The sequence below is a fragment of the Acanthopagrus latus genome, chromosome 1 (genome assembly GCF_904848185.1).
Source record: "Acanthopagrus latus isolate v.2019 chromosome 1, fAcaLat1.1, whole genome shotgun sequence".
NCBI lineage: Eukaryota > Metazoa > Chordata > Actinopteri > Spariformes > Sparidae > Acanthopagrus > Acanthopagrus latus.
The window spans coordinates 28,662,427-28,686,137 of NC_051039.1; the positions used below are offsets into that span (position 1 = coordinate 28,662,427).

At 40.7% G+C, this 23,711-nt stretch overlaps 1 protein-coding gene across 1 annotated transcript in view; it reads right to left on the reverse strand.

Annotated features, from left to right (window-relative positions):
• The window catches only part of krt222 (keratin 222), a 28,110-nt gene extending 13,558 nt beyond the window's left edge, over positions 1-14,552 (reverse strand). Inside the window, exons 1-6 of the mRNA XM_037114621.1 lie at positions 14,142-14,552; positions 11,595-11,783; positions 11,132-11,335; positions 6,843-6,925; positions 5,611-5,764; positions 1,004-1,282 (exon numbers count right to left, since the gene is read on the reverse strand). Coding sequence (XP_036970516.1) covers positions 1,004-1,282; positions 5,611-5,764; positions 6,843-6,925; positions 11,132-11,329 — 714 coding nt within the window. The 5' untranslated portion in view covers positions 11,330-11,335; positions 11,595-11,783; positions 14,142-14,552. The remainder of the gene's footprint in view (positions 1-1,003; positions 1,283-5,610; positions 5,765-6,842; positions 6,926-11,131; positions 11,336-11,594; positions 11,784-14,141) is intronic.
• Positions 14,553-23,711: the final 9,159 nt, after the last annotated feature.

Sequence of the window (23,711 nt, forward strand, 5' to 3'; positions counted from 1 at the left end):
AGAATTTAACTCTTGGTAGGGCTCCACTGAAAATTATAATAGAAGTCATGTAGTTTGGGTTAGGGTTAGGGTTTGAGCCCGCATCACAGCTTTGACTCCTTGCTGTACTTTACACTCCGACACAACCTTTGCCAGGAAGCACAGGTTTATGCTGTGTAACAGTATAATTACCACTGACTGCATGTTACTATGCCCTGTAAAGCACTTTCATCTTCAAAAGACTGCATTATTTGAAGTTATAATATCACTCATGATGACCATGGACATCATGCAGTCTTTTGACTGCAGTGTTGTGTAACAGTTACTTTAGTGGGACAGACAGAGAAGTCTGATGTAAACTACAACATTTCATAAAACCTGCTCCATTTCAGAACTGTGGGAGCTGGCAGCTGACAGACCAAAGTCATTTACTGTGGCACGGGAACACTGGGATAATAAAAGGCACCCATGCTGCACTCTTTCCCATTATAACTAATAAGAGGACAGATAAAACAAACTGAAAATAACAACAGAAAAGCTCCCACTCTGCAATAAAAAAAATGCTGCCATTAGTATACACAGGATAAAAATCTGCAAGATAGATGATAGTGTTTAGGTTAAAATGTAGCTCATGAATATTTAATGAAGGCCAGAGATAATTCACTCAGAATAGTAAATGATTAGTTGTAGCACACTACTGCAAATGTGTGTAGGAATGAGAAGGTAAGGTAAATGAGGACAGCATCATGCAAAAACATAAACAAATCTTTTAGAAAGAAAATATAGACACACACACATATGCAAAGAAGGAAGGAGAGACATGGTGAGTCCTGAACCTAAAGCTTTCACCACAGTCAACAAACACTCTGCTAACACTGAATGCCAGCTGAGCATATACATCATTGTGTCTTTGTAATAAGATGGCCCGGAGTGTGAGGGTGTGTCTGGCTGGCAGTGGGCCAGGACAACATGACAGAGGCATCAGAAAAGAAAGGAAAGTGAAGATGCAGGAGTGGATGCGTACCTCACTGAGAGCTCCTCTGTGTGTTCTGGATGATGCTGCTGCTCCAGCTCGGCTAGGCCCGACCAGGCTGGGGAGTGGATTTGACACGGTACCCAGGCTGAGGTGTCTCTCTCCCGGGCTGGGAAGTCGGCTCTGATCGCACTGCGCTCTGATTTGGTCGAGGAGCTGGGTGAGCTCCATCCCTGTGCCATCCTCCACCTCCTGTCCTGCTGCTGCTGTGGCTGTCACTAACAGAGCATCGCAGGAGCTGGCCCGCTGCAGCTGTAGAGCCCGGGCTGCCTGCACATAGCCAGCCAGAGGGAGCAGGAGGGGGAGGGAGGGGGAGAGAGAGAGAGAGACAGAGGAGAGAGAGAGAGAGAGAGAGAGAGAGAGAGAGAGAGAGAGAGAGAGAGAGAGAGAGAGAGAGAGAGAGGTGAGAACAGAGTGAATGATGTAAATTGTGAGAATTACAAGAGAAAAGGAGCAAGACAAGTGGGAGATAAGTAGAAATGATTAGGTGAATGGATGCAAAGTCTGCAAAAAAGTGTAAGCAGCATGTGTGTGTGTGTGTGTGTGTGTGTGTGTGTGTGTCCTTGTGTGTATGGGACAGCAGGCTGTGAGAGAGTTCACGCAATGCAGGGGAAGAGGAAAAGAGGAGTCAGTTATTGAGTCCTACATGTGTGCCTACGCGTGTGTGTGTCTGTGTGTGTGAGAGAGCATGTGTCGGTGTTGACATGCAGAAAAAGACACTGGAAGGGGTGGGGTGGGGGTGGGGGGGTATTAGTCAGCAGGAATGAGAAAAACCAAGAGAAGGAGGTAGGAGAGTGAGGAGAGGGGAGGGGTGGATGAGGTCAGAGTGAGAGGACGAGGAATCGTTAGATGCGGTGAAGCTTAAAACACAAACCATCACAAATCAAAGCAACCCCCGCACAACACACACACACACACACACACACACACACACACACACACACACACACACACACACACACACACACACACACAGGACTATGATGCAAGTGAAATTACTAGAGGCTACTTATTATGTATGTAATAACATAGCAACATTGTACCAATGGTAACTAGTTACATGTTTAAATACAGTATACTTCACACTGCATCATTTTATCCTCTCGTATATTTAAGATTACAGCACAGGTGATCATTAGGCACTGTTTTGTCATTTTTCACGAAAACAATTCCAAACTATTGTTTTTTGAGAAAAAAAAACAATAATTTTGAGGTCTACACTGTTGTTTGGGTGTCACTTTAGGTTTTAAGGTAACAGTAACAGGATTGTTTTCAAACCAATCAATATCAATTGTAAAATTAATCAACAGATGAATCTATATATATTTTTTAAATTAAGCTGCAGCCTTGAATGAAATCGTTAGAAATTAGCCTTTTTTTAAACTAATGCATCTCTCTATAAAAGCAAGGAATGTGTGTGTGTGTGTGTGTGTGTGTGTGTGTGTGTGTGTGTGTCTGTGTCTGTGTATATGTGCCTCAGATATCTCTGCAGATCAGACTGACCTGAGAGTTTCAACATGGCTGCTGCCTGGTTCAAGGGTGTGCAAGGTTGCATTTGTTTGGACCACAATGATACTGTTAATATCTTATTCATCGCAAGCATTGTCAACCATAGCCACCATAGTCATGTGCGCACCAGAGCCAATCACTGCAGAGCTCAAACCCACGACATACCTTAAGAAACAAGTGGATTTATACCTGCAGCTGCGCGAGCTGGACCGGGATTTTGCCAGCGGTTTGGTCCTGTTCTGTGCATCTAAACTGACTGTTGTGGATTAATGAGACTAAATGAGTCCAGACTGAGTCTGTTCCGGTCTGAGGAGATCCGGAGACGCGAGGACAACAAAGTGGAATCAGAATCTGTGGATGTCGTGTGTAGCTAGCTGCTAGCCCACCCCCACACGGCCCACCTCCTGAGTTGACAGACGCACCAGCAGGTCTAAAACCGGACTTCGGGTAAATAATGTCCTCCACACTATTTTGCGAACATTGCTGTCACGTTTGCTTTGTGTCTGGTGAAGAAATGGTAAAAACGGGCTTTTGTCACGAAAGTGTCCGCAAGCAGCAAGTTTGGTTGTTGAGGAACAGGAAGTTGTGTGAGGGACGCCGGCGGTGATACAGACAGGGACAGAGATGGCGAGTTTTGAGAGTTGAGAGATTTGTGACATATAGTGTGTTTGGAGTGTATCGTTAGTGAGTTATATAGTGTTTAGTGTAGTGTGTTTAGTGTGTAGTGTAGTTGTTTTTTTGTGGTGTGAGTCAAAACAAGGAGGAGACTGCTGAATGTGGAACAGGCAGGAATGAGCTGAGGAGCTCTGAGCCTGAGGCACTGCCTGCATTTAAATGTAAATACTTACATATAACTTTTTAAATTTCAAAATCTAACTTTTTAATCTACTCTGATTGTATGTTTTTTTTGTGATTTTAGGTCCATTGTGTTAATACAGTATGTCAAAATGAAAAAATAACTATACAGTCACTAATGTGAGGTTGTGCTGAAAATAATGACACCAAACAAGGCAAGGTAAATAGTTTTTAAGGTGAAATATAATGGTATAATCAAAAGTAGTCAAAAACAGCCAATTATATCCCTGACGTCCCACCTTCAAACACAAACATATCTGGCCATCCACGAAAAAGCTACTTAACCTCCAACTTTTCTATAGGAATACATGCTACCTACGGGCAATGCACTAGTTATGATAAATCAGAGTTGTCTGAATTCAGATACCAGTTCTAGAAATGTCGCCAATACTGATGAAAATGCAGGTACTGGTATCGGCGAGTACACTCACCGATCTGAAACCACATAATTTAGAAACAGAACCGTGCTTCCAAGTTAGCACAGGAAGTTGCGCTGTGCTGCCCCTGGCAACAACTGTTAGAGCGGTGGAAAAGAAGTTGATTTCACATGAGTCAGACGGAGCCAGCAACTCGTCAACTATTTGGCAATATGTTGGATAAGTCTGGATAACCCCACCAGTAAAACGGTGGCATGTTCAGTATGACAGGCTATAATTTGGAAGGATGGCACGAATGTTGCCAATTTCGACACCAGCAACCTCATAAAACATCAGGCGAAAGAGCACGTCGAAACTGCTCACCCTAAACTTAATGAGACGGTGAGGGAAGACATTCATGTAGGCTGAAAGTCTGCACACTGGGTGGGTGGACACAGTATCGGCATCAACATTTGCCCTTCAAAGTGCAGTGCTGTAAGCAAATGAGTACCATGAGTAAGTTTTTGGGGAATTATTTATTCCTATATTTATTCAAGTTGCTGTTGCCCTACTGTTTTAAATTGTTCTATTGAAAAAAAAAGCGTCTGTGTTTTAACAGTTTTTAAAATATGATAGCAAGCATACCATATCTGTACAGGGTTAGTAGTATATACAGCTGAAAAACAACATTATATTTATTGGATCGTTACTCAGTATTTGCCAATACCCAAAGCCCAGATATAGGATTTGTATCAGGAAAGAAAAATGACATCGGAACATTAGAAAGTGTGAATGTCAGAGAGATACAAGCTCAAAAACAGGATCGCCATAATAACCAACATGCACTACATATTTAGCTCCTGCAGGCCTGCCCAGCAGCATCCCACCATCTGATCCAACTCACTGTCAGCTGCCGGTTGGTTATCATCTCACCTTACATCACCACGGTGATGAACATACTATATTTCCTCAGCTCTGATGACGCTTATACAAAAGCCATTGCTGACCTTTTGCACAAACTGTTCAAGTCCAAACAGTGCCACTATTTGTGTTAGCAGTGGCTAGATCAGCGCTAGCTCTGAAACGACTCCTAATCCACCTAATTGTCCTCATTGTCCACATTAGAGTTTCCGACTTGGACGTGGTTCTTGCTCTCTCCAAAACCCTGTGCACTCTTCCCAAGCAAACTGAATCCTTCAAACTGCTGTTAGATGTCACAACTAGGCATCTCTTGTGAATGACCATCATTCTGTGTAAGCGAAAGAGAAACCAATTCATCCAGCAGAAGATATGGTTCCAGAGCTGATGCTAAGTGCGCTCAATGATGTTGGTACCTCTCAACTTCCAGCCAACTTCACAAAGGCTCTGCTTCATCGTCGAATAACAGGTTAAAATGTCCACTGCTACACCAACGTGACGTCCAAATTTTGTCTTACAGTTGTTGGGTTACCCAGCCATCAGATGTGCGCTTGCATGGTTTAACCTGATGTTCATGAACCAGTTAGATGGATCACTGATGTTTAGGCCTCTCTCCTCTGTAACCATACCAATAGCATAGGTTCCTGCTAACACACACCAAACCTCCACAAAGCTAATAATTGATACTTATTCATAATTGTCTTCCAATTTTCAGCCTGTCTTACAAGGAAACAGGTCATTGTGAAGTTAAATTTCATTTTTATTGCCCGGATGACTAAAAGGTACATTAAAATTATGACGGTTGTAATGTTAGACTGTGCACAGAAGGATAAGCACCATCAGACAGAAAGATTGACAGGCAGGTAGAAAGAGGAAGGCACAATGAGGCGGGTGATGGAAACAAAACAAAAAGAAGAAAAAAAAGATGCCATGACAGGCATTTGCAGTGCATTTATTGACCTCAAACTCCTGGTGCATCTCCTGCAGCTCTGCCATGGAGTGCCGGAGGTCCGCCTGCAGCTTCATGCAGTTCTGATCTGCGTTCCTCTTTGATTGCCTGAGCAGGACCACCTGTTGCTCCAGACACTTGGTGTTCCTCTCCTCCGTCTCACATCTGTAACATGATGTCATCAGCCGACGTTATTTATTGAGCTCCGTTCAGTGAATACTGTTAATCTTTCAACCACAGCATACATAGGTGACTTACAAGACCTGATTTTAACACAGAGGAAACAATGAAATGGCCCGATCAAACACATTTAATCAAATTCAACAGATCAAAGGTGGATCTCTCTTATTTCCCTAAGTATTGACACATTCCTCAGTCTTGCCAAATACACAGTTTAACTTCATTCAAAAGGAGCTTCTAACAATCATTAGTGACTATCCATTAAGAAGGTCGAAGATGTGGTTTTAGCTGAGCAATCACCATTTTGGTGCCTGATAGCGAAGGAGGGTGTTGCTGAAATCACAACTTCAAGAAAAATGGACCAAAAAGACCTTGACATCACAAGTGTGTCATAAACAGAGTCCAGAGTCTCACAGACACACTATAAATAGAAATAGAAATAGCTATAAATAGAGCAGGTGTATTTATTTCCAGCTGCAGCGCGTAGCCACTGTCCTTCAGGGGTTAATGGCTAACAGTGGAGGGGTGTTGTGTCCGTGTGTGTGAATGTGTGTTGAGAGAGGTGTGTGTGTGTGTGTGTGTGTGTGTGTGTGTGTGTGTGTGTGTGTGGGGGGGGGGGGGGGGGGGGGGGACACTCAGTGTCACTCTGCATCAATACATAAGTGAAAGTGCCGACGCGGCACAAAGCCCGGCCTGGATTTGTATGCAGGTTGGCTCACTGGAGCGGGAACTGGCCTGAGTTAGATAACAGAGGATTGCAGCAGGATAAAAACAGGATGTCTTTCTGCATCTAAGTGTGGTATTTTGTGACGCTTATATGGGCCAATAATGATTATCTCACATTATCCATGGGCATCCAACTCTAAGTTACCGATAAAAATACACAAATCTGTATTTTTCTCCACTGCAGCTGATCACTACGGACACACACTGTATGAGTGAGAGTAGTATGTTTATGGGATGCGATCTCATGCCTAATACTAATCAATGAGCCGAAGACTGTACTGATGGAGGGAGAGGAGTGTTAGAGTTTTTAGGAACACTACAGCTGAATACAGCTGACCTGGCCTGGATGGCAGCAGCTCTGGACTTCATGCTGTCAGACTGTAGAGCCAGCTGGGCATTCTCCATCAGTAGTTTACCAACCTGACAGAAACAAAAGACAGCAACATTAGGTTAGATCAGTCTGCAAAAACAACGTGCAATTCCACTTCTGACAGGCTGACTATTTTCTATGATTTATTTGGGTGAAGCCTACTAAAAAGTAAAGAGACTTTGTTTGGAATATTGAATATTTTTAAGAGCAATGACTGATATTTTGTACTGCTTGTCCGACATCAATACGTGCAGATACCAATGCATTTATATTAGTTTTAAAACACATTACATACTGTATTAGATTATTTTTTCAGTGACAACCTAAACGTTTGTAATTGGGACCTTACATGATAAAGCACAGCATACATTGTGCATTGTCAAAGTAGAAAAGTACATGTAATGCTAATAAAATTAATCAGTGATAATGGCTCTGACTTATTCAAGTGTCAGAGTAAACCATGCCATGCCAGTCAGCATGAACAATAGACCCTGTTTCATAGCACAGGTGGAGTAAATAACATTAATGATGGCTGCATTCCATTTAGCTGTGCTAGTCCCAGGGTTCTGGTACTGTGCATACTCACTCACTGACATGTCTTACAAGGACACTTAATAAAATGGATTGTTAACATTGCTGGTCACACCTGTGCTTTTCCTGCGTTGACAAGTCAAAATACTTGCCGTGAGAACGTCAACTGGAAGGACAACAGCGACGATTCTGTATCCTGTTTTTTTTTATGATAATGTCTTTTGAAGCTTGTACATGAAATATATTTTTGTCCTGCAAGAAAAGGGTTGGTGACTTTTTCTATTGTATAGTTCATTTGAACAATTCCTGCTGAGTGGTTCACACTTGTATACTCAGTCACAGTTAAATTTACATGGATCTATTATTGGCTTATTACTTAAGGGAGGACCAGAGTTTCCTGGTATGAAACTCGTGAATGAGGGTCATTTTTGTCTTTTTGGAAGTGAACATTGTGGGTTTTTTTTAGGGCATTTTAGCAGACGCTTTTGTCCAAAGTGACTTACAGTAATTCAGACATTCATACACTGATGGTGGTGGCTGTCATGCAAGGTACCAACCAGCACATCAGGAGCTTTGGGGGTTCAGTATCCTGCCCAAGGACACTTCAACACACAGACCAATGGAATCAAACCAGCAACCTTCCAATGACAAGACGCCAAAGCTCCTGAGCCAAAGCTGCCATTGGACATCCACACTCAGACCACAACATAACCAAATAAAGGCAATATTAAACACTTAAAAATACATTTTACTGATTGTAATGATCATGTTTTCATAATGAATGTGCCTCACACCAAGGCACTTGATCAGTCTGATTCAGTACTTTTGGTATCCTTTATTATTATCATTATCATTATCATTATTATTATTATTATTATTATTATTATTATTATTAATAAGACATCTTAAGCCTTAAGACATCTGACTGAAGACATAACTTTTGTGTTAAAATCAAGAATCACAATAATATTTCAAGAGTACATCATATTTTTATTCTTTGTCTAAGCAGAATATATTATAATGTTACAACCATGGCTGATTTACATGCACAGTCTGGTGAATATGAATTGAAATGACAACTTGGTCTAATTGTTAAAGGCTCGTCTGCTAGTGGTATAAACTGCTGAACAGCTAACTGAGCTAACTGGTGTGATGGAAAAATTCCTTTTCATTATGGGTTGATGAATTTTGAACTATTTTGTTGAATATGATTTCTTAAAAACATTTATCTAACTTGCTTCATGTGACTGATATCTTATGCAAATGTATGAACACCTAACCTCTGCCCTATATGATTGTAACAGAGTCACGAACCAGCCAAAACTCAGATAGAAAGTCGCCCTCTTGTCTCATGTTTTATGTCTGATAATTTTATGCTTCGCACAGAGTCCCAGGTCATGCGTCATGAAGTTTTAACTTTATGTCTTGTGTCGATGAGAAGCCTGTCTGGTTGGGATAGTCATACATACATACGTATGTGTACATCTTAATCACTGCTGGCACCGAGAGTGCTTGTCTCTTCCCCTGACCTTGTTGATATATGTGTATAAATTGTGAACACTCCTTTACTCGGGGCTCATTCACTCAGCTCATGAATTTGACTGTGTGGTGAGTCCATCTGCAGATGGTTGGATTAAACTTACCGAAAAGACAGATCTGACTTTACTCTTTTATTGACAGAAATTTCCGCCACACTGGCTAAAGGCAGCTACAGCAAGCAGCTGTTACACTGGTGACATGTGGCCCCCTGGTTGTTTTGAGTATGATTTCGACAGGTGGTCAGTTCTTACATATTGCACCTTTAATCTTTGAAGGAGACGCCATCCTAATGTTTTATTTACTAGTGCTAAACTAAAGTTGTATATTCCAACTGCTCATTACCAAAAAAATCTTTGCTAATCTCAGTTTCACAAATGTATGCTGGCCATGTCAACCAATATGCTAACGTTTCGGCTTCTTGGCCTTCATCAGAGCATCTCTGAATAAGGCTACCGTTGGTTATTCAGCAGTGGGACTTGTTCTCCTTTTAGAAAACAAAACACTCACACCAGAAATTATTATCGTGGTTTATAGCGCAACACATTGGCTGTGACACAATGCTGTTTGAACTGTTGTGGAAACTAAAATTGAAAGTGTAACAATAACTAATTGTACTTGTGTTTATAACAAAACAAGTGTTGTATATAGTGTCTATCTCCTCACTCCTCACCTCACCTCTGGGCTTAAAAAGCCAGTCAGTGCTACAGTATGCACACACTGAACACATACTGTACATGAAATAAATCCAACAAAACCAACAAGCCATTCGTCTAGCATTAATAATGGATATACTGGTTTGACTTTTGTCAGGCTTTTACAGTTTCACTTGAATCTCACTGTCTTGCCTGAATAGCTGTCTGGATAAACAAAAAGTGGCTTCTTGTCTTTTATCACACACATATTAATGTTAACACACCCTTATTTCCCTTTGTGCAATACTTTGGAAGGAGACACACCCATGTTGAAGTAATCCCAAAGATAACATGGAATTTTCCAAAACATTTGTCCCATAAAATCTAAAATACACACATGGGGATGTTGGTGAGCCACAGTGATTTGAGTGAATCAGTCTACTGACAATGTCTCCTACTTAATAGATAATTGCCCATCAGTGTGTCTCTGCTGTGAATACAAAGATTATATGAAATACTTAAGCAATTACTTAGCAAAGTAATCCTATATGTTAATGTGAAGGTATTAGTTGGATCAATGAATAATATAGCAAGAGTTTATGTGATAGTCATGGGAACATTAGACAACCTTTGGAGACGAGCTAGATGAAGTCTTTTGCAATGGGAAACAAAAGAGTCATTAAAATGTCAGTCAGTGACACTTACTCACACAGAAAGTGACACTAAACCCAACGAGTCGGTTCATGTTTATGGGCTAATGGCCTTTAAAATGCTCAAAACAGTTCTGCATTCTTTGCGTGAGTGGCAGCGGGTGTTGTTTGGGGAATCTCTCTGGCTCTGATCCAGCAGTTATGACACACATACCTGCTTCTAATCCTGTGTAACACGCTCGTTTGATATGTAGTTACCTCTCACCTTAATGCAAATCTTTACGATTATTTAAACCGTTTTTGAACATTGCTAAAATAAGCATGTCACAATTCATGATTTCCCCGGTTGTCGATAACAGGACTAAGAGATACCTCTGGTTGTGGTTTTTATATATAAAAAAGAGGTTTGCTGAGTCTTCACACCCGCTGCAGTAAAAACATGAAAAAAAGATCAATAATCAACAGCGATCAACTTTTATAGTCTCATAGCCGCATTTAGCCACTATAAACTTTGCTGTCGTAACACTGTCGTTTTTTTAATGAGTGAAGTCGCTGTGTAACGCAGCCAGCACTGGAGCGGCAGTCTTCCGGCATGGGTGGCACCGCTGCGATTAAAGCTCTCTACCTGGTCTTAAAAGGACACAAGTATTTGAGGCTGTTCACATGATGTTGCATGCCACGTCTCTGTTTTGACTGGCTGTTTGATTATGCACACCTGCTCCCGTTGCCTGGCAGTCAACATAGCATTCAATTGATATAGTGGAGCGTAATCATAAAGACTGCGTGGAAATATGACTGCAGGACATCCGCAGTATTATCACGTGTCTTTCCTGCAAACAGCTGTGCAGTTTCCAACAACTTTTTCATAGTCTGCATAATTAAAAATCTTAACAAAAGTCTGTACCTGGGCACGGAGCTCATGAACAGTCTGCTCCTGCTGGGACCAGTCCTGTGAGCGTGAGGTGCTCCTGACACCCCAGTCGGCAATCTGAGCGTTCAGCCGCCGGTTGGCCTCCTGCAGCCTGTTCACGTGCTCCAGGAAGCCCCTCAGTCGGGCGTCCAGGCCCAACATGGTGTGGCCGGAGTCCTCCCGCAAGTCCATGGAGACCTGAGAGGGTGCACACGCAATTTTCACAGACACACACAACGAGCTGCTGATATTTTCATATAGTCAAATGAAACAACACAGCTGAAGAGAGCCTATGACAGCTGAAGGATTTCACGACTGACAGACATAGTATGTTCCTGCAGCATGCGTACGAGGAGGTATAAAGTTACGACTTTCAAGGCAAACAGCCTACCACCCATTTGAGATCACATGCAGCCAGAGGCGTTTACTAGGTAAATGTTTACCCAGCGATACTCACCTGATGCAACGTGGCCTTCCAAGAATAAGGCACTGCAAGAGTAGTAGAGGCAGCAAAAGTCCCTCAGTCTGTTTTCCTGGTCACACAGAGCCGATCCACCACTCCCCACAGCTTAGCCACATTCTTCTACCGCGGGCTGGTCAACAGTTTCTCCTTCCCACTGTGTACCAGGTCATCAGCAGCAGGCCCCTGAGACAGAGCACACAGGCTGTCATTAGCCAGCCAGTATCGCGTGGTGTGTCAGTGTGAAGTCTTCAGTGGGTTAGGGGGTCAGCCACGATTGGGATGTTTCTCTGTGTCCCACCTAGCCCCCCCAGGCAGCATTTGGGAGTGGGGAGAGCAGTGGGGTAAGCGCTGGGCCCACTGCTTACATCACCAGCTCTCTGGGGCCCTTTGTACTCTCTGATCCAGGATTACTGAGCCGCTTTCAAACAGGCAGCAACACAAGCTGTGGAGGGAATGTTCAGGGAGACACAGTGGCAGAACCTATGTGTGAGTCTATGTGTGGGTTTGAGAGGTGGTTGGTGCCATAATTAAGGTGATATCTGTGTCCCTACACTCCTCTGACGTCAAGTAATACGCACTTTCCACAGTGTTACCTCTTGCTCACAAACAGTCTTGGCTGCTTTCAGGGAATGACTGAGTGTTTGTGTCTGTCTGGGCCAAAGGTTTCATCTTCCAAATATTACAATGTAGCTCCAATATTTCCTTGGGAGCAAAGTGTGCAGATATGTCACAGCTGTAGCCAGTGTTTCAGCACACAGAGACTTTGACTGTAGTGACTGTATGGCATTGTCCCAGACATTCATGCTGCACTGAAAGTATTTGAGGTGTTAAAGGTGCTATTTGTAGGAAAAGTTCATTTCTGAGTCTCATTCCCAACTCGTCAAATCTACTTTTCTTAAAAATAGCACCTTTAATATACGATCTATGTCTGGTTAAGCCAAAGGTGTTGTATAAGCAAACAGACTGGCTCGCCATCATAAAAGCAAAATAATAAAAAGATCAAAACACAAGAGAACGGATGTCAAATATGTTCATGTGTCTTATTTCAAGTTTTTCTGCCGAGAATTTAAACTTCATAATAAAACAAAAATGAGCTGTTTACCGCGTATTAAATCATAATCAGCTCGTTGGCTAGTAAGGATGATTGTGAAATTTTAGTGTGTTCAAAAATGGGAGTGATACAAGCATGAGAGCCAAAGTGCTGTTTCAACAGGACAAGACAAGAGTCCATTTAGTGATTGGATGGGCAGTACCATCTTTAAACTCAGCCTTCATTTGGATCTACTGTACTGACTGCATCTTACATGGTTGTTGCACCATCACCATGGTAGCCATGGTAGCTACAAATCACAGGCTAAAGGCTTAATTGACGGGTCAAAGTGTATGTGTCTGTAAGAAGGTTGTGTCATTAACTTGGTGACAGGAACAGGAGCATAGCAGGGGCGACTGTTTAATCAGCTGATGGATTATCAACTAACAATCGCGGAGACCATGCTGACACTCGTTAGTCGGAAAGGTTCACCAGAAATCGAGCTCGCTGTTTTCAGCTAGCTAGGCCCATTCTGTCATCACAATAAATTCAAACAGCTTATAATGTTGTGTATTTGTGACACTGACCCATGTTTCATAACGTCTGGATAAAAAACAATACTCTATGTGAAGTAGTTCATAATCCATCACAGGAGGTTAAATAAACTTTAGACCCTCCAGCTCTCTTGCCTCAAAGTCGACAGGCAAGACAGTTTGCAATTGGTCAGCGATGCCAATTGTGGTTCACCAAAGTTGAACCTGACACAAGAGATGGGCCTTAACATCATAAGTCATAATAAAGTCAGTAAATTAACTCAGTGTCAGTTTCTCAGCAATATGAAGTTTGCTACCATCAGCTATCCCACTCAACCAGAAGCAACATAAAAATGAAAGTTTACAAAAAAAATACTAAAAATGTGTTTTAGTAATTATGCTTTGAACTTTTGATTTTGTTTGGAGTGGCCTTTTCTAATCATATCACAAAAAATAAGCAATGTTTTTTGTGAACACAACTGAAATACATGTTTGTTATTCTTATCTAATGTGTTTCTGCTACTTTTGCAAATTTGCAAACCTGAGGAATTACTCTTCTGTCGGGTAAACAAGCGTGCTTTGCCGAGAGGCAGAACGTGGTGAATATTAGTACGGACACCTGAGCGTGCATTTCTATCTGCTCCAAACGCTGTACAAATATTGTCTCTGTCTCGACTTGGATATTCTCTGCTATAACAGCAGAGGAGGAGCAGCCAGCTGACATTCTTATGTGGTTTTGCTTTTTTGTGGGTTTCATCCGTCTGTATGCTTACAAGGAGAGGACACAGAGATGAATTGATGGCAAGAGAAAGAGTGAAAGATTAGGAGGAAGCAGGAAGAAATCTCCACTCAGAGCAGAGAAAATGTGTGGGAGGAACAATGTTGATGAAATTTGAATAATTTAAACGCACAGACACACAAAGCGCAAAGCATGCTGACAAACCCAAGAGTGTCAAACAGGACTGTCGGGACACTTACCTTCATCGTACTCCCACACCCTCTGATGGCTGATGATGGCTCCAATAAATTATGTTAGTCAAAATCCTGGAAAAACAAAACCTGTCAGGGCGTAGCCGGCAGATCTGTTGTCAGCGTCTGGGATGGATGATTTCAGCTGTGACTACAAACAGTGAATGCCACCAAGCCTGTTTTTAGGTGTCCTGTTCCTCCCACATATCTAAGAAATAGCCGACATCGCACGGCATTCACAGGAGTGTTTGGCCAGAGGAATCATGAAACTGAGGGCTGCAGGTATTGACTCGTTGATGCTTCAGAGCCGGACACTGCCTATGGGAGAATGACAACTAAACAAGTCTGCTGCGATTACAAGTTTAACACTGCGGCCCCCTTATGTACCTGACCTAAGCGACTTCACATTCCTCTGCCAGAGTTCCCCTCAGGAGTGGGCGCTTAGGATCTCTTTGATAGTTTCTCATATGATCCTCTGCACAAGGAACCTTTTACTAAAGGTGAAAAGGAACACTTGTTATTAAACCATTAAATGGCTTTGATCCAATCTCTTACTATTATTTAAAAAATGCCGGGAGGATTTCATCTGTACATGATCATTATGCAAGCCACTTATGTTGAATTGGAAGGTATTGTGGTTTAAATCCAAAACCGCAGAAAGGATAATCTTCACATAAACTATTTAACAGACTGCTTTAGGGGCCCTGCTCAGCTAAAGTACGTTTCATGTGCTTTTACTTGCCGTCTTGACTTATTTGTGTGAGAGAGTGATAGCAATAACAAGAGGCCTTTAGAATACACTCCCTGCAACCCTCAGGACTTATTTCTACCTGTCACAAACTCATTCAAGCACACATTATTTATGCTTCAGCTAATGATTGCTCTCTTTGTAATCACTTCATCTTTTCAAGATGTACTAATAAGTATTTTCAACAGTGTGTTGAATGTGTAATGTGAACAGGGTCACTTGTACTGACAAAAGTGATGGGAAATGGTCAGCCAACTTTGCAGTTTTCTTTACATGGACAGTTTGAAATTCCCTTCCCTTCCCTCAGTTTTACTTTGGTTGGGCTGTCATGAACACCCAATCATAGCTCTTTAACATTTCTGTCTGGTTGCTGATTAGTCAACTGCTGCTGTCCTCCACTCACAGAACACAGTCCAGAGAGAGACATGAAGGCACATTCACTGAGAAAAACTCCCAAGGGAGCGAATTTTTATTTGTCAGCAGTTTCAGTCGTTTTGAATAAAAGAGAGAAGAAAGATGTCGAGGAAGAGCCTAGTCAGATTCATGGTGAGTCTGTGCAGTTGCAATGAGGTGGTGGTGTACTTCCCCTGCGACCGTGTTAGGATCAGTGGTGCGGGTCCATTAATAGGAATGGTAAGACCCAAGGTTTCCCAGCAGAACACACACATTGTATTGAGGTGATAAATGGTGTAGTGTGTACAGCATGTTGAAAAATGATGTCAAATACTAGAAGGGCTGGAAGGTATGAAATACCGAGCAGAAAATATAACAAAGAAAAAGCTATTCCAACTCAAGTCTGAAGAGAATTGTCTCATCTGATATGGATGGACTTCACGGGCCAGAGTCCTACATGACAGTCACTTTAGAGGTCCAGTAAGAATACTTGTACAATTTATGATGGCATCTACCTAAGTTCAGTGACACAGAAGACTTAATGCACTTTATTTTTATAGATTTTTATAATTTCATTTTGTCCTCTGTTTTTAGTGTGTCCATTTAAAGTGTAAGAGTGCACTGAAATAGTTAAGGCAGCTACATCAGTGTGTTCGGTAACACAGTGTGCAATTGTGCAAACTTCCCAAGACTGTCAAATAAATTTGTGTCAAATAAGGAAATTTCGAATGAAATTGTTTTTCTTCATTTTGTCCGCTCAATTATCATATAATATGATGTGATATTAAGACTACCCAGCTTGTACACAACAACTTGTATTTCAGCTGTTTTTACATTTTCAGCTATGAGGAATATTGCAATATGCATCGTATCGCAATGTATTGAGATATAATCATATCGTGACCAGTGTATCATGATGCATGTCATATAATGAAGTCCTTAACAATACCCAGCCCTAATGATCAATGTTATTCACTTCACTTAATGTGTAAACATTCATTGTTCACATGTTGGGGCTGATTGGTGCAGTTGAGTTTGGGATTTCCCTTTACGAGAGCACGACACATGTTGTGAGATGAATACACTATATGGCCAAAAGTGTTTGTGTAATTTGGTCTGTGGACAGCTTTTAATGGTTTGATCCCAGCCCATTAGATCAATGAATTAAAGAAATGGTTTTGCCAGTTTGGCGTTGTAGAACTTGACTCAAACATAAGAGATTTACTGGAGTGCAGACTGACAACCAGGCCTTATTGCCCAACAAGATCTCCCTAGTTAATTGTCACACATTGGTGTAATAATTAAGTGTCCAAATACTATTTGCTATGTAGTGTGTCTCTGTAGATAGTGTTTACGAATGTAACTAGAGTTTATGCATTTTAACTAAAGGCAGATCGCAACTTCCATCTGAAGGGAGCATTTCATCACTTGTACCTGAGCCAAACAGTTACCTCACCGACACATTCAGAGAATCAGTGGGCTCATCCTCGCTCAGACCAGACATGTCAGAACCAGAATGTGCACATTTTCAGTCAAAGCTTTTCCCATACCTTTATCACTTCCACCAAAAGCCTCAACACCTTTGACTTGAATGCTGATCGTACCACTGATGACAAACTATGACATGATTACCACATTAATTGATGACCAGGCACACAAAGCATTCCATACCTTTCATAGTTCATAGTCTAGAAGGCAAACGTGACGTAGACATGAAAGGAATACCACTGGAGGAAATTTAGTACAATACAATGAAGGGAACGGCACAGACCAAGCAGGGTGGCTTATCCTGACTGTCTGGGAAAGTTGGCTACACACTGAGATGAGAATTCACTAGATAACATCATCACGACTATTGCTTTGTGCCATCTCACTCTGGTTCTTATACTGTTTAAGACCAATAATGAGGGACCAAAGCAGAAATGGAATTAGGAAAGTTAATTTACAGTTCCGGCATACATTAGGGAAAATAAAGAAACGTTTAGCTGGTAATGAACCAGTAATGAAGACTAATCCTCTATATAACACACACATAAGGAGCAAACCATCAATGAGAAGGCTGCCTTCTTCTGTATAAGGACAGATTCCAACTTATCCAGGATGGTAATAGAACAAAGTTTATTTTGTTTCAATATCATATTTTGTCCACAGAGGTCACCAGAATCAGCAAAACATGACAGTTCCTTGTAGTAGTTCGATATCAGTTAAATAAAATTGATTTTGTTGGTCTGTTTTTGTTTGCGACATCTATTGCATGTCTGTCGCTCCTGGATGAGGGATACCTCTTCTGTGGCTCTTCCTGATGTTTCCTCCATGGTTTTCTCTTCTGAAAGCAAATCGATGACAGAGGGTGTCAGGCTATAAACATGAATGAAATTTAATCAAAACAGACTATTTATCTTTAACTGTGAGTTAACTTAACTGATGATGTACACAGTTTGCACTAATCACATGAGGTCACAGTGACTTCATCATTTGTTAATACAGGTAGTCATGATAACACCCTGCATTAATTCATGCAGTAAATCCACTTGAGTAATGTATTCGTTGAGCATTACTTAAGTCTTTAATTTGTACCCTTATTATTAATCCAACAAAAAGCAAGAGAAAAAAACGATGCATTGTTGGCCTGAAGTCTGAGTATTTCCTTCTGTGGACTTTAAAGGATAACCTAAGCCTAAGATTTCATATGTAGATTCACATTTGTACAAACTGTACTGTAAGAGAGTACGCAATTACATCAAAGTCAGTATTGTTGGATATTTGCATTCAAATAAGCAACGTGACAGCGCTGGAAAAACTATTATATTCATCATTTAACACAGCACCTCAGGGTTACACGGCGCCTGCTTCTCAGAAAACTATTACACTAGGAGTGCCGCACTTAGCTGTCATCCAACCCTCTGTAGAACAAGGATGGGCAAATAGTTCAAACAATCAAACAAGTCGGGTCCTGTACAGTGATACCTGTAGTAAGTGGGGTCAGCAATAGGGTGTGGGTATGTCTTGTAAGGTTACAGAGGAGAGGCACATCTTTGTTTGCTCTAACCTGCCAACGTGTGATAATGTGACACACGATGAACCAAACTATTACGTCAGAACAGCCTGCCGTGTATGCTGCATTCAAGCTCTTGCTCTTCAATATGTCAAATCATAATACATCTTATATCTATAGATTAACCAGTTTTTAAGCAAAAGTAATGACAAAAGAATTGATTTCTTTGATGATAACATATTGTTTGAATCAACAAAATGAGTGAAATAGATCTTCTCTGGATCCAATGTCATCATGTTTTCTAAGCTTCTCTAACTATTTCACTATTTGCATTCTGACCTCACTGAGGTTTCATCAGGTAATGCTTATGTTAATGACCTTAGCTGAGTCATTGACAGTGCTCAGCGTAAATGAGTACACCCCCTTTGAAAAGTACCATTGTAAACAATATCTCAGTGAACACAAAAACTATTTCCAAAATGTTGAATATATATATAAGTTTAACATAACATCTGTTAAACTTATAACATGACAGTAATGTCAGTACCATAACTTAGATTACACATTTTTCAGTTTTACTCAAATAAGGGTGATGCAAAAATGAGTACATCCCACAACAAATGCTACTAAATCTATTGCTTTGTATGGCCTCCATGATTTTTAATGAGAGCACCAAGTCTTCTAGGCATGGAATGAGTAAGTTGGAAACATTTTGCTACATCAATCTTTTTCCATTCTTCAAGAATGATCTCTTTTAGAGACTGGATGCTGGATGGAGAGTGATGCTCAACTTGTCTCAGTCCCAGTAGTCTTCATCTTTGTCAGCATGGGCCCTTACAAACTCTAGGCGGGCTTTTCTGTGCCTGGGCTTTAGAAGAGGCTTCCGTTGGCGATGGCACCCATGCATGCCATTCCTCTGCAGTGTACTCCGTATTGTGTCAAAGGAAATATTCACCCCAGTTTGGCTTTCTACTTCCTTGGATAACTGCAGTGAACTTGCACGCCGATTTTCTTCGACCCTTCTCATCAGAAGACGCTCCTGTTGAGGTGTTAACTTCTGTGGATGACCTGGACGTCTCTGTGAGATGGTTGCAGTTCCATCGTTTTTAAGTTTTTGTACCACTTTTGGTACAGTATTCTGACTGATAAGTAAAGCTTTGCTGATCTTCTTGTAGCCTTCACCTTTGCGGTGTAAAGAAATCATTTTCTTTCTCATGTCTTGAGACATTTCTCTTCCATGTGGTGCCATTGCTAACAACATGAAATCAGAAGGAGTTTCTACACCCTTTTATAGTCAACTGTCTGCTGGACACCTGTGTAATAAATAATTAGACTCATCTGTGGTTGATTACTGTCAAATTAGACATTTGTAGTCTAAAATTTAGCCTTGCTCCAGAGACTTTCAGTGGGGTGTACTCACTTTTGCATCACCCTAATTTGAGTAAAACTGAAAATTTTGTTCTCTAAGTTATATTATTAACCTTACGTTCATGTTATAAGTTAAACAGATGTTATATAACTTAGTCTTGTCAACATTTTGGAAATTGTTTTTGTGTGCATTGAGATATTGTTTAAAATATTACTTTTCTAAGGGGGTGTACTCATTTACACTGAGCACTGTATATCTCGTTTGTACACAGTGGTGTTTTGTGTCGTTTGTTGGTCAAATTGTACTTACTAATAGATTCCATGTATGTAAATACATTTATTTACATTTTTTCATCAATCAGTGAACCTTGCCGACATCTGGAGGATCCACCATCCTCTAGAGAAAGAATACTCCTTCTTTCCATAACACAGTCCATAACACATATACAAGGGTTGATTACTTTTTAATTTACTCTAAATTAACAGCAGCAGCCACCTCACCAAAATATCACAGTATTTGAATCTCAGTACACAGTAGCCCTGCTTACCAAAGGTGATGTTGGGTGGAATAAGCCCCACTACAATTGGCACTTTAACTCAAACCTTGTAAATGATAAAACATTCCTTGGAAAATGCTCAGCCTCAATAAAGGAGTATTTAGCTTTGAATGAAACTGGGATTGTTTCAGATAACACTGTGTGGGAAACCCTCAAGGGGGTAGTAATGAGAGGATTTGTCCTAACATGTGAAACCACAAAAAAAAAAAGTGTGCGAGAGAGAGAGGGAGACAGAGATTATCGGAAATAGATGCTCAGCTCGCTTTGCTTGACAAACAATACAGAGGCACCATCTTTACCAGCAAATTAGCACTTTACTTCTGAAAGTGAGGTGCAATTTGAACTGGGAGAGAAGCCTAGCCCCCTGCTCTCACATCAGCTGAGAAGTCCACAAGCCAGCAGAGCTATTCATAAAATGTAGCCACCTCTGAGCTGTATTACTATCTATATTACTACAGACCCTGTTAAAATAAATGATTGCTTCAAGTTATATTATGAAAAACTGCATACATCCCAAGGTCCTGCAGCAGAAGGTGATATTTTCTGATTGCTTTGCTCTCTTCCCCTTCCTAAACTAGATATCAACGGGCAAATGGAGCCTAACCCTGAAATTTCATTACGGGAGGTCCTCATTGCGGTAAAAGAATTTCCAAGTGGAGAGATAGCTGGCTTCAGAATAGAAGTCGACAAAGCAGTATGCTGATGATGTGACCCCCCCCTTTTTTTAAATTAAAAATAAAGAGTTGCCAGAGTCACTATACACTATTCACTTTAATTTAGAAAAAAAGACGAAGACGAGACTGGCCCATCATCATGTTGGCCCATTGCCCTTCTTGGCCATGACCTAAAGGGGCTTGCCAAAATTCTGGCTAATAGGTTAAAAAAGCAAGACCAGGTAGGCTTTATTCCCAGAAAAAGTTACTTTTTCAATGCCCATAGATTACTCAATATTGTATAGAATAAACAAAAAACAAAAAACAAAAATCAAAAAACGCAGTCCGTACACTTGAAGCACACAAAGCATCTAATCAGGAGGAGTGGAAGTATTTGCTATCAACCATCAGGGATTATGGTCCAGGTGAAAATTTGGGTTCTTGGGTAGAGATGCTTTACACCCACACAGTTGCCTCAGTCCTTACCAACTCTGATAGATCTCGTCCATTTAACCTTCACAATGGTTTTCGGCATGGCTGCCCTCTGAACCCTTTGCTGGTTGCCCTGTGCATTGAACCCTAGCAGTAAGCATCAGAAATAACCTTTACATCACAGAATAATTAATAATTACATAGCACCATATGCTGATGACATAATCTTGTTTCTGTTGCAGCCTGAGAAATTTGTTCCACCATTGCAAGACCTCAGTAAAAGTTTTGGAAAGCTATCAGGATATACCATATACATTACGAATGACACAGTTCACAAACAATTGGACTTGCTTTATAATCTGAACTACAGAGTTATGATTGATAAACTTAAAAGTTATATTGAATATTGATGAACACTGCCTATGGCTGTGTTTCAACATTATCACTGGGCAGCTATTGCTCGAGCACTTACACTGGCAGGATGCATACCCTGAAGACACTGCCCTATCATGGTTGGCTGTAGAACCAGACGTAAGGGACAATTCTCTCCCAGCGCTACTCTGGATCTTTTAAAGAGAATGGCTTTATGGTTAAAAGCTCATTACAGGTAGGGTACCAAATTAGAAGTTCCTTCAAATGACCAAACACTTCTACCATAGTCCCCAGGGTTATGTTAGTAAATGTATTTGCAGCTGGGTCTGTTCCATGCACACAACACCTGAGGGAATGCTGGTAGAGGTAAATAGGTACAGCAATATCCAAAGATACATGTTGTAAATATCTTCACTGCGTAAACTCATGTTCACTTAATTTAAGGCATCAGTTCATTCAATATAAAAGTTATACAGGTTTCATAAATCTGATGTTTTTTTTCAAACAGCATTTTTGTTTTTTGGGTGTACGTCAGCATTTAGTATGGATCCTACATATTGTTTTGTAATTAAGACTCCTGGCCAGGTAGGTTTGTGTAGTTTTATTAAACAGCTGCCTGCTGTGACTGGAAATGATACCAATGACAGTAGTAAGAGTGAACAAAAACGATAAAGTAGAAACAAGGAGATGAAGGTCACTAAAATGCTCTGTCATTACAAATTAACTTTCACATTACACACACACACACACACACACACACACACACACACACACACACACACACACACACACACACACACACACACACACACACACGCTGATCCATTATTTAACTACAAATCTATAACATAGCAGCATTGTAGCTTTGCTATTTTAACCTTATTTCAGTTCCCATGTTAAAGTAATCATGTGCAAGAGCTTAAAGCATACATAGCTTATAAATTTCAACAAAAATGTTCCCCTAACATTATTTCTCTCTTTTGGTTCTGAATATGCTGTTTGTGTGTGTGTTAGGGGTTTTGTGTATGAATACATACAGGTACTTAGCTGAGGTAGGCTGCATCAGCTGAAAGTTCCTGATAAACCATATTTTTTTATTTACACTTGATATTAACGTGATCTAATGGTTGTATCTTTCTGTCATGTCTGTTCCATTCTGTTTAAATACTGCCGATATGTGAGATTGCAATGAGATGCAATGGGCTAAGCTCAGAGTACAATGTTTGTTGCCTTCACAAACATGCATGTGTTGCAGTCTCTCTATGCTAACTGTTTTCTTCTCTCTATCAGGGGAGCTAAACAGTCACACATACACAAACATGCACAGCCAGATCATGTTTTTTTACTTTTCATTGAGACGAGGCACTCAAGAACGTGTACAAAGTATCATCTATTGGACCATTGCAAATAAATCCCAGCTGGGCCCCTCACAAAATGACAGCAATAAATAACTTATATAAATTGTCTTCATGCTAATATAAGCAACTAAGAGAGACAGGAAAGGTCTCATTTTTCAAATCATGTTACAATCTGCTCACATATGGTCAATAAAAACTGATTTAATCATTTAAAGTGCTACAAATTGTTACACAGAGCACCTTTAAATTATACATGATCATAAAGTAATCAGACAGCAATGTTGATCATCATTGTGATTTCTATGTTAGAATTGTTACAGTAAAGACATGTGGGTCTTTTGGTTACTTTTCTCTACTACATGTAGTCATTTATTGTAACTTTATGAATATCAGTGGTTTAATGCCATGTTGCTATTCACAGTACATACGTACTGTTTTGTGATTTCTGCTATTTCTACATGTCTATGAAACTGAACAACATGGCAGCTAATAGCTCTAACAACTATTCTGTGATTGTAACCTGGTGAGGGGACCTAAGCAGGCACACACATTATTACTTTTTGGGTCTGTTTCATGGTTTTATTCTGACAGCTCAGTGGAAGATATATAGTAAACTGGATGAGAGAGGGGGGATTACATGCAGCAAAGTGCCAAAAGGTTGGATTTGAATCCTGGGCCACTGCAGTGAGGACACAGCTTCTGT